Source organism: Typopeltis vanoorti, chromosome 25 (assembly GCF_054136105.1).
Source record: "Typopeltis vanoorti isolate ZY-2024b chromosome 25, IOZ_Tvanoo_1.0, whole genome shotgun sequence".
NCBI classification, from domain to species: domain Eukaryota; kingdom Metazoa; phylum Arthropoda; class Arachnida; order Uropygi; family Thelyphonidae; genus Typopeltis; species Typopeltis vanoorti.
In genome coordinates, this window is record NC_143573.1 from 47,059,621 (window position 1) to 47,072,457 (window position 12,837).

The 12,837-nt window shown below is 33.5% G+C and overlaps 1 protein-coding gene across 1 annotated transcript in view; it reads right to left on the bottom strand.

Annotated features, from left to right (window-relative positions):
* Window positions 1-6,030: 6,030 nt before the first annotated feature.
* Window positions 6,031-12,837, bottom strand: part of LOC150092716 (hsp70-binding protein 1) — a 72,229-nt gene continuing 65,422 nt past the window's right edge. The window contains exon 5 of the mRNA XM_090414362.1: window positions 6,031-6,712. Within this exon, the coding sequence (XP_090270488.1) occupies window positions 6,429-6,712 (284 nt within the window). The 3' untranslated portion in view covers window positions 6,031-6,428. The remainder of the gene's footprint in view (window positions 6,713-12,837) is intronic.

Genomic DNA, 12,837 nt, shown 5'->3' on the forward strand with positions numbered 1-12,837 from the left:
TGGATGATTTGTTCACATTCATTTAAAAAAATTTAGCACTTTACAGAAATAGTTAACACATTTAATTTTTTTAACATATAATTAACAAAAGTTTCAACTTTTGTAGGCAGAGTGTGCAACTAAATCATCTCTTCAGTTGGTAACTGAACAATTTTGTCCCATTTCTTCAAGTAAAACAAATCACGCATTATGTACCAAATTATTATATATAATAAGAAATAAGTTAGTAAAAGCTGACAGATATTATTTTTCTGTAAGCACTTAATAATTTACACTGATATTTAGACACACTAATTTCACTTAGGTATAATTAACATTCATTTCATTCTGTCTTGAAAGATGTTAAAAATTATAACAAAACTTTACTGTATAACAATTATGCTTGCATAAATGGCACATTTTTAACAAAATACATGCTAGATAGCTTCAATTATAAACAAACTGGTAGAAATAGAAATATGAAGCCATATTTTGGTATCTTTATTTCTAACAGTACTGCAATACATATTACCAAGAAGGAACTCATGTGCATCACTAGAAATGAATGCTAGAAAGCAAACTATGAAGTAACAAGATGACTCATTATAACAAACTTATAGAGAACACAGGGATAGTTTGTTACAGTGAATTCCTGCATAGCATTGTACCTGTGCAAATTTAGCTGGAACTTTTCAGTATTTTGTTACTGTGATCCAGCCTGTTATAATAATGCTTCTTATGTGAGAATTGATTATATATATATGGTTTTAACAGGTTCCCTAAGCTTAGACAATTATACATTTTAATCCCTTCCTATAATCTGTCAAATGATGCAGAAATAAAAATTCTATAACACAGCACAGAAATCATCACTGTAATTTAATATGCCTAACAATGATACACCTAATATTGATTGTTGCAAGTATGGCCACAGTACTAACATATATTTTATGGGTGAAATTATTAAAGGGAAAAAGAAAGCCATGATTTGACTTTCTTTAATTTATCTAAATATTATCTTAAGAGACTTCTATTCTTTTCTCACTCATTCTAAGAAAGCAAGAGTGACTAAGTTCAAACAGTGAACAAACCAGAAACTGTGCAAAATGTTGTATACTGGTGGCCATATGAAAGATTAGAACTATAATCATTGTAGATCTCTACTTTCATGGCAGCTCCCTTTGATTAGCATTCAATTCTTTAAATAAAAAATGTTACAAAGACATGTTGGACAGGTACTGTAATCTGAAGAGATAAATCTTTATTGTTCAGATAGGAGTATTAGCTTCAGACAAGCCTAATTATTGAACTATTTCAACCATAGCCTTGGCCTCTCTCATTTCTTTTGATTATTTTAATTGTAGTTTGTAGCAGTTATAGAAATTTCTTTTAGAACTTTACTATGAATGTTACATATTGCATTTAGAAATAATCAATGAGAAAGAGAAGCCAAGGTGAAACAGTTTAATCATTAGGCTTGTTGACCATACCATTGTCAACTACATGAACCAGTACAAAATCTACAACAACAACAGCCACCAGTAAGCTGAGGAGATTATTAGGTAGTTACTGTATAAAAAATTTATAAGAGCTATGGTTATTTCATTTTTCATGTGCTTAAACAACATTATCATTAAATAATAACGTATTGACACTCCAGTCAAGTTAGTTTTTGATTACTATTCTAATAGCATAAGAGCAGTTACTGAGATTTTTCTGGCTGATCAAGAATGTATCTCTCCATCATAACTAAATTATGGAGAAAAAAAAAACCATCCATAGATCCTACCATTTAACAATCAATTACCTATTTTTAGAATACATTCCAGTCAAATATTAAGGCCTTGAAATACATACGACATGACATGTATACAATATGCTGTGAGTAACACTGATCTGATTTTTTTTTCTTTCAATTTTGTTTTTTTATTATTAAACCCACACACAAAAGGCTCCTAAACCTACAACACATTAGCACCATGTATGGACAAGAAGATAAAGAGAAAGAAGAAATCTGTTGATGTGTTTCTTGAAAAGATGAAAATAATGGTCTTTGGAGAAGACAAGAGTGATGGAGGCTGTTCTATTTCAAACAGAGGGAGATGGAATGTAAGAGGAGCAGCAACTAAAGTTAGTTCAGTAGGTTTGAAGTTGGACAATCAATGAATGTTCGCCATCAATTGCTCACATTCTTTAAGTCTTGAAAGAAAGTTGAAGAATAATGATAGGTAGTTCAACAAAAAAACAGAAATGTAACAAGTATCTATATATTTCAAACTATAACCTAAATTCTTTCATCATTCTTATATGTACCTAAGCAGATCTTGCTTTTAAGAACACGGCTTTTACCAGCAGCTCAGAAATATGTAATAAATATTTTTTCAGAAAAGAAGTTTCAGAGTATTCCATCTATTTCTTTCAGAATTACACTAAAGAAAATGTGAACATTTACATACACTAGTTATATGGCTATGCAAAGATCAGACAGCTCAGCTGTGTATCTGGTCAAAAGTGTAACCATTGCACTTCCAAGGAGCAGATCATATCTAACTGATACACATTATTGCAAACATCATAGTAAATTAGTGTAGCCATCTGTCAAAGTCCACACAGCATGCTATTTGAGATTCCTACTGCAAATAATGAAATTCAAAAATTCCCTACAAAACTTTTTTTTTTGGTCCCAACATGCTAGCCAAAGTGGGAGTTGACTCAGATTATGAGAGTAACAGATACAAATCGCTCATGATTATTTTTACAACATGCAAATATGAATAATAGTTGGTCTTGTGGTGAGGATTGGGGGAAAGCATTTTTACAACCCCGATATTACCAGTAAACAATTATTAAGCTAGTCACATTAATATTAATAATAAAAAAAAAATCTATTATGTATTATTACTTAGATGTTACATTAAAAATGCAAAGAAATTATTGGTGTTAACTAATTTCTAAAATTTGAAGTTAAATAAAGTATAGTAATAAAAACTACTCTGAACATGACAGTCTACAATAAAAGTTGCCGAAAACTGAAATAAAAGTATAATTATTTGATAAATTAATTTATGATATCCAAGAAAGAAACTGTTAAATTCATGAATTTACCAGTACATAACCATCAGTTGTCAATGTGGATTCTGCTAAATGCTCAAATTTGTGCTAGAGCTAAGAATTTATTACTTCTTGTATTTATGAGTTTGATAATGACTCCTTGTAGTATGTTATTTTTATAGTGCAAGATATTAGATACTGTTTCAAAGTACTGCTAGGTGTGTGCGTGTGTGTATTTGAAGTAGATTAAATGACTGGAAGCTGAGAGATAAAAATAGAAACACTATTTTTTATTTAATTAAAGTGCACCAGTTTTGTCTTCTTAGACTTCATCAGGTGCATTACACGAAAAGAGAAATTCTGTAAAAATTTGCAAGAGAAAAGCTATAAATGAAATCAACATATTCCTGACATTTGAAGGCCTTCCGAATACCATTGTGTTATTGGGCACGTATATGTAGTCATGGTCTCATGAACACCAAAGTTGGATAGCAGTGCAGTGACAATCAGAGAGATTATAGCTAAGATTAGTGTTATTGGATTGAGGACAATTTTCTTAGATTCTACAATTCCTCTCTCAAGTTCGTCATAGCATCTAAAAATGTTCTCTGATTTGTTCCAGATGACTAGATGAATGACACAATTTTTATCATTAGGGTCAGCAGAATTAGAGATGTGATTTGACAGTGCGCTAGCCCTAGTTCTGCCATATGTAATCTCTCTCATATGTTCTTCCAGACATAATTCAATGGATTTTTCAGTCTGACCAAAATAAGGCATGTTGCAGTTGTGCCAAAGACGATAAACACCAGGATATTTAAAGTTACAATGTTTTTGTTTAGATGTACTGAGTAAGGAACGGAGCTTGGGCAGAGGAGTGAAAGAATTCCGGATTTTAAATTCTTGAGAATTTAGCTAACTTAGGAGAAATGGAGCTGATATATGGTAGAGATATATAGCCTTTTATATCATTCCTATCTTCAGTGCAGCAAGGAGGTGAATTAAATAGTAGCTTTCTAACTGTTTGTTTAGAATAACTATTTTTTTGAAAGATTGTAAGAAGAAACTGAAGTTCTTTGTTGATATCCTCTTCTTCACAGAGAAAGAACATTTACCTAATGTAGAGATTATGCCCAGTTTTTGAGGCAGATAACAATGGAATTATGCATGAAGATATATATTGGTGTGAATGGTTTTTCTATAAATAAAGATTTTTAATTTTTCAATACACCATTGAGCTTGACATCCAGGAACGGGAGAGAACCACCGACTTCTAATTCCAACGTAAATTGTATTTTTGGATATTGAGATGGCTTAGGAACTCTTTTAAGGTATCAGGTCCATAACTCCAGATTAAGAAAATATCATCTATATATATCTCATCAATAACCTAGGTTTTAATGGGAATGAAGAGATCATTTTTTTCATCAAATGTTTCTAAGCATAAATTTGCTAGTATGGGAGATAAAGGATTGCCAATGGCCAAGCCATAGTTCTGTTTGTAAATAGTATCTTTCAAAAGAAAATAACCAGAATTAGAATTAATGCAATGGGTCAGTAGACATAACTTTTTTTTTTTCCTGATAATTTAAGAGAGAACTTCCTCTGCAGACATGTTAGTAAAGAGGGAAACAACATCGAAATTAAATTAAACTATATTGGCAATTTAATTGATAGTTTTTCTCTTGCAATTTTTTTGCATTTCCTTTTCATGTAATGCACCCAATGAAGTTTTCTAAGAAAACGAAACTAGCTGTGCACTTTAATTAAATAAAAAATAGTGTTTCTATTTTTATCTCTCTGCTTCCAGTCTTTAATCTACTTCAAATAGTCCCTCAGCTGAGTAAATCAGTTATATGACACACACACATATATAGAATATAGAACCCCTAGAATAATACCAGAGGCTAGGGCTTAAGTAGAATAGGAAAGGAAAGGATAGGATAGGATAGAAAAACAGATGTTTGATGCCAAGACATCAGGAAAAAACCCAGGGAAAGACCAAGATCTAGTCAATATTGACACAGAAGTAATTAATCTACTTTAATCTACTTCAAATATGTTCCTCAGCTGAGAAAATCAGTTATATCATATATATATATATATATATATATATATATATATACACCTAGAAAATATACATATATACCTAGATAATACCAGAAGCTAAGGCTTAAGTAGAATAAGAAAGGAAAGGGTAGAAAAACAGATGTTTGATGCCAAGACAGCAGGAAAAAGATCCCCCAGAGAAAGATCAAGATCTAGTCAATATTGACACAGAAGTACTCTAGAAGACAAAAAAATAAGATATGACAATACTGGAGTGCTGATAAGTGATGGACTAATCAAGGGAAAAACTGTTCACAAGAGTTAATAATAACAAACTTAATCATGTGGTGCTGTAACAGTATTCTACACATGCCTTGAGCATACATACCCAGGAAATTTATGATGCTAATGTAGTTCATGAATTTTTGCATTTGAAGGTTATAACTGCTTTGTGAAATACAGATGAAACAAGAGAATTACTATGAATATTCTCACAAATATTCATAAAGATGGAGTTCATGATAAAAATTCAGATTTTAGTTAAAGCAACATTCCATAAATACAAAATAGAAGAAATGATAATCTTCATCTAAACAGGTTCAATAAGTATAAAGAGATTTTCTTTTTTTTACTCCAGACATCCAATAATAATAATTAATGCACAGTGAAGGTGACCTTAAAGAAACCTTTTTCATAAAGGTCTTCAATAAAATTTCACATAGCTGAATCGTTCTGGTCAGAGTGAACAGACCTGCTGAATACTGTCTAACATCAAAAAACAAACTTGCGATGAGTTTTTATGTGTTGATAAATTTAACTTCTAAAAGGAGTAAAGAATTTAGAAAATCAACTAATTTTTATTTAAAATCATTCTCAGATACCCAATAATTTTAGTACTTTAAACTATAATGAAGATGAATTTCATTACTAGTAATGAAATCTGTACAGAAATCTTGAAGAATTTATATTTTTATTAATAAGCCCATGCTATTTTCTAGGAGAGTAAGCAATGCAGTAATACAACCTTTTGTAGGTTATAGTACAATATTAGATTTTCCTTAAATTGAATTTCAAAATAACTGAATTGAGGTATATAAACCTAGTGCAGACAACAAGTACTAATCGTAATGTTTTAATTTTTTTCTCCCAGATGTCCAATATTTCAGTGCATAGCAAAGATGAATTTCTTTCACATTAGTGAAATGTGCATAAAATTTTAAGGATTTATAACTTTTTTTATTATTAGTAAGTACATATTTTCTATGTACATAAATATACATTATTATTCATATATCACTGCAAAATATTTCTTGTCGGTAAACAAGATTTTTTTTTTTTTACAATGAATACTATCGCTCCAATTCTTGTGCATCAGAATTATAAAAGCATAGATTTAAAAGCTGAAGACAGTACTCTCTTTCTTCTCGATGTTCATCTTTGCCAGCAAGTGATCTCACTTTTTCTTCCAAAACTGATTTCAGAGAAAGTTCTGGGCGATAACATTCTTTTCGAGACAATTCATGATGAGACACTAATGAAAGTAGGGCACTAAGTAAGTGCTCATGACTAGAATCATGCTCAGCCTGAATCAGAGCTGCCAACTGTTCCACAAATCCCATTTTAAATGCTGTATCTGTAAATAAAAAATATATCCTAAATTTTATCACAAAAAATGAACAAAAAAAAACTTGTAAAATGAGATTGATAATTCGCGAAGTACTGGAAAATAAGATTATATACTTAAAATTTACAAACAATGATTTTCAAAATTTCTTTAGTAAATTAAGTATTGTAACATATTTTTATAATATGCACCATTACATTAGTTGAGCTTCCTGACTATACACTTGCATGCAGTGTATAGAAAAACTCATAATTATGTTAAGATGGAATAATATTGCTTCTTTTATATGCTTCAGTAGAAGAATTTAAACTGTGAGAGCTCTAGATTTTTGTCATGAGTATAACTCAAATATATAACTCCAGGCCATCAAATGTTTCACGAAGGCAAGGGAAAAGTCATCATTGATTTTCTGGTCTTCTTAAATCAAGATAAAATGATCTTCCACATCAAACATAGTAAGTGTAATGAAACTCACAGAGCTGGTATGTACTGGATACATGAGCTGTCATTACTGTTGAATGTAATGTAATAGAAGTTATAATGCTAAGTTTAGATTTTCCAAGTATAGAAAATGTGCAAGTTCATTCTACAGAAGAATGAACTAACTTTATCAACCTTTGGAAAAAAAAAGGTCAGGGAAACATTTGGAGAACCTCTTGTGACCATTTTTGATATTTCTGAGGCATTTAACTTAATCTAGCATTGCAGCCTTCTTTTAAATCTACCACATTATAGTCTCCCTCCTACCTTTGTGAGTAGATTGCTAGCTTCCTCTATGGACATTCATTGCATGTCATGATAGATGATTCCTCTCATCTGAATTTTCTACCAGTGCTGGAGTACCTCAAGGCTCTGTACTTTCATCTACATTCTTTCTCCTATATATTTTCTGGTCTTCTTAAAGACCAGAAAATATTTAGGAGAAAGAATGTAGGTGATATCAGTGAGAGAAGTAAGACCTTCTCTCACTAATATCCAATCCTATAGATAGATTTTTTTTGCTGAAGACTGTGTATTCCATTCCCCCTTCATCATTCACAAAATTTGTAGTACTCAGAAGACTCAAGCTTCAAGATATTCTATAATCAATGCCTCAATTCATTCACGGCAGGCAGTTTTTTGCTTCAGGCAGGAACTCGCTTTATCATATATCATGCCACTTCTGTGTCAGGCAGAGTGCAATTTTATAAATGCACATATATACAACATGCTAGTAGCAATTTTTTTTTGTAGAATTTTATTTGTAAAATTAGTATTTATGAATTGTCTTAATGATATAAAAAACTTTCAAATGCAATCTGAACTGATTTCAAGTTTATATATCAAATATATATATATATATATATATACACACAGGGTGTTCGGGATAAATTTGACATATTTATAATTAATTATATTTTTCCGTAAGTTACATGTATTAACACACACTTCTCTTCATTTAAAAGGTTGGACCCTTCTTCATTCATATACAAGATGTCAGAAAGGATGGATAGCTGGAACCCACCTGAATCATGGAAGAGAATAACTTGAATCATGATGATTCGTGCCGGCCATCAAAATAAGGATATTTCGACTGCTGCCCAATGCTCCCTGAATACAGTAAAAACAATCAGGCATGAACTAGAGACTTGCAATGGTGACTACGAGGATGTAGCAAGAAGAAAGATCCCTAGCAGACGATCTGATTGCGTTCGTACAGCAGAATTCCTCGCAAATCTGCAGGAACAGGTGTTGAAGAACCCTGGCATTGGAATTCGGGCTTTGTCACGTGAAATGAATGTTGCAGCCTCTACTATGAAGCTTGCACTCAATGAAGACCTCCGCTACTACTCATACAAGCGCCGCAAAGGTCAGCTGCTTACAGAAAAGGCCCGTGAAAAACGTTTGATAAATGCGAATAAACTTCTAAGCAGAGTGAAACATCCTGCGGAACCACAAACAATCTGGTTCTTTTCCGATGAGAAAAACTTTTGCCAGGATCAAAAACACAATACGCAGAATAACAGATGGCTTGCATACAGTACAAAGGACATTCCTCGTGTAATGCAGACTAAATTTCCCCAAACTGTGATGGTTTTCGGATGTGTATCCTCTGAAGGCAATGTGATGCCTCCGCATTTTTTCCAAGAGGGCCTCAGGTTGACTTCAGATGGCTACGTGGAGTTGCTAAACACTGTAGTCAAGCCCTGGATAACAAGGGTAGCCAATGGTAGGCCGTATGTATGGCAGCAGGATTCGGCCCCTTGCCACACCTCTGGGAAAAGTCAAAAATGGTTGTCTGAAAATTTCTACGACTTCACCAGTCCAAATGTTTGGCCTCCAAACTCCCCAGACCTTAACCCCATGGATTATTTTGTATGGGGCGCAGTTGAAAAAGACACCAATCGCACTTCCAGTAATACAAAAGCCCAGTTAATGGATAAAATTAAAACAGTTTTTGCGGCCCTTCCCAGGGAGACTGTAGCATCAGCTTGTTCGAGGTTCCGAAGCAGGATTGAAGCTGTGATCGATGCTAATGGTGGTTATTTTGAGTAAATCTCGTTGATAGTATTGTAATTAACTCTGCCTGTAATGTTTTTTGTCAATTCATTAAATTTAATAGATACAAAGAAGATTTTCTTTTTCCTTACGAAACTGTCAAATTTATCCCGAACACCCTGTATATATAAACTTGTTCCTGTGCTTTTGAAAATTTGCTGCAGACAAATTTTTTGCTTTCTGCAACTGAAAATTTGAAGATGTTAGGACAGTATTTAGTTAAATACTGTGTTTGGTGCTATAATAAAACTTTGTTCTGCTTATGTGTATGCCAGGGTCTTCAACCTTCCAGACAGTGCAGGCCACATTAAAAATTTCAACGAAGCTCGTGGGCCACTAAGCTATACTGTGGTATTTAGAATTGTAAGATGCTTTCCAGATTCACAAGGAATGCTGTGCATTTGATACTTTACATAAAATCCTATAAAAATAAACAAACTCAGCTTTAAGAGCATAGGTAGGAGTCAGGTTCATGATAAGTAAATACAATCAATACTTGAAAAAAAAAAAGGTAATTTAATGAAGAAAACATTCATTTTTTTACAATGTCAATGGGCAACTTGGCAATGTTTTTCCTTGACCAGCTTGTCGATGTTGGCATCAATGTTGGAAGTTGCTATGTGCAGAGTATTCTCGAGATGTTGGTCCATAATCTGAGTTCTTGTCTTGGACTTCACGTTTCATTCTGGAGAAGAACTGCTCACATAAGTATGTGCTTCCTAACAAAGTGCACATCTTCAAAGCATGCTGGCGAAGATTAGGGAATGCGTCCTCAGAAATGTAGTCTTTATAAAATGTAAGCAAGGCCACATTGAATAATTTTTATCTCAAAGAAGAGTTGTTTTGGAGTTCAAGCAGCTCCATTTGTACTGAGCGTGGCATTTCGGCAGCATTGATACTGAATGGCATTGAAAATAAATCCAAAGAAGACTGTTGGTTACGAAAATCACTAAATCTTTCTTCGAACTCCCTTCGCAACATGGCTAATTTTGTAGCGTATTCATCAAGAGACAAACAGTTGAACTCAGCGAGAAGCTGAAAATGAGTTGTCTTCTTTTGCTAGTTGTGACTCCCAAAGTTTGAGCTTGGCCACAAAAGCTTTGATGTGATTAAATGAAGTGTGCACCAGTTGATCTTTGGATTGTAGCTGTGTATTTAGGTCATTCATATGCAACGAGATGTCTGTCAGAAAGGCAAAGTCTGTCATCCACTTTGGATCATTAAATTCCACAATCAGATTCCCCTTGGTTTGCATGAACTGCTGTATTTCGCTCCTTAAGTCAAGGACTCTTTTAAGAACCTTCCCTCTGTTCAACCAGCGCACATAACTATAATAAACCACATCACTGTGATTCGCTTCTAACTCTTGGAACTGATGATGATGATTCAATCCTCTTGCCCTAATAATGTTGACGACAGTCACAATAACTTTCATGACATTCTCAAATCCAATAGCTTTCGTGCACAAATTCTCCTGGTGGATTAAACAGAGGTAATGGACGAAATCTTTTCCTTCTAGTTCCGGTTCTTTCCGTAGCAATGCAACAAACCCTTCGTTGTTTCCCACCATAGCAGGGGCACCATCAGTTACCACACCCTCGAGGTCGGTTAAGCTAAGGTCGAAACACTGGAGCATTTTCTTGGAGGATTCAAGAATATCAGTACCATTCATCGTTCCCTTCATAGGTATGATAGCTAGCTGTTTTTCTGTCACATTGAAATGTTGATTGATGCCACAGACAAAGATAGCCAGTTGAGCTGTATCCTTCACATATGTGCTCTCATCTAAATCAAGTGAATATGAAGTAAATTCGGACAACCATTTTTTTTAAAGTTCCTTCAATGTCATTGGCAAGTTCTTCGACACGTCATGCTACAGTTACCCCAGACAAACTTGATTTTTTAAAGACGTCCTTATTTTTTGGGCACAGAATATTCCCAGCAGTAATGAGACATCCTTTCACAAACTCATTGCCCAAGAAGGCTTTTGATTTTTTAGCAATTTTTTCAGCTATTTACATAACTTACTTTGACGCACGCTTTGCTCTCTTCTCTTTGCCTTTTAAACGTACCCTGCTGGCATTTTAAATCAATTTGGAGACGGTCCACTTTGTCCACACGAAGTCGCCCTTGAAGGTGATTGAAACTGGAAGCATGCTTTGTCTCATAGTGTCATTTTATATTGTATTCTTGTAAACCCAACAAGAACCACTTGATTTATGCTTTTTACTCGAAAACGCCACAGTGATGGAGGGTGAACCAAAAAATGATCCAAAATGGCTGTGTAACAGTTATTATCACTGAATATGTCTCACACCAATGAAAAAAGTCTGGCAATATAAAACCACAATAGGCTATGGCTGAAACGATAAACCTGCGTGTGCTTATACGCAAATATCACACACTGTTCATGATTGACTGTGGATGAGATCCTCTTGTATTTATATGAAAATGATGAAGTATCAAGAACCTTCGAGATGTATCTGGAAGGCACTAGACAGCGTGCTCGAACGAACTACTGCTTCAGCCATCTACCTGTGACATTAGTACTAGTACTTAAGTACCCCTTGGCGCTGGTAGATGGCTGAAGAAGTGTGTCTATTTAATATTTATTTTTATAGGATTTTATGTAAAGTATCAAATGCACAGCGTTCCTTGTGAATCTGGAAAGCATCTTGCAATTCTAAATACCACAGTATAGCTTAGTGGCTCGCAGGCTTCATCGAAATTATTTTTTATTTAATCGTGTTTTAATGTTAAGTAGTTATTTTTTCAAAATGGGTGGCGGGCCATGCATTGAAGACCCCTGGTGTATGCAGTATAGTGTCTTGTAGGGAAGGTGTTTTTCATTATGTAGAGTCATTTTTGTATCAGTTGTCTCTAATTATACTAATTATGCCAATATAAGTTTCTTTACTGGATTTAGTGATACAAAAAAATCTAGCTTAACACGATTAATTAATCCATCAATTGATGTGTGCTAAGCAAATACATACAATAAACAATAGGAATAATTATAATTCATTCATCAGTTAGCATGAATTAAAAAAAAATTTAAGCTATATTAGAGGATAAAATCATCAAAGTTACTAAAAATCAATTGCTTAAATTTTTATTTAATGTCTAAACATTTGATTGAGCTACTTGTTTACAAAAAAATTAAGTAAAGATGTTTGAACAATGGTTGACTTTTTCATTTTGTCATGCAATTTGTGATCAAGATTTTGAAGGACTTTGCAGCTTCGTTCCACATCAGGATCAGCATCAAACAAAATTTCCTTAGCATGCTCAATGTGATTGAAAACTAGCTCAAGTTCTTTTGCAGTTAGCTTCTTAGTTATAACATTCTCTTCTTGTTCACACTCCTTATCTTCTTCTTCATGTGCATGCATATACATGTATACAATGATTGTGCGAGACCTAGGTCTCGCACAATCATTGTATTACTAGCACCACTTTCATGTCTCTTAATGACTTCCAGCTTTTCTTCTAATGTAATTACTTTTCATTTCTTTTTATTACTGCTGCTTTCTTTATCAGTCTTTCTCTTTTCCATATCAGGGATTGAATATAATAAAGCCTTATAGGTATCTAAA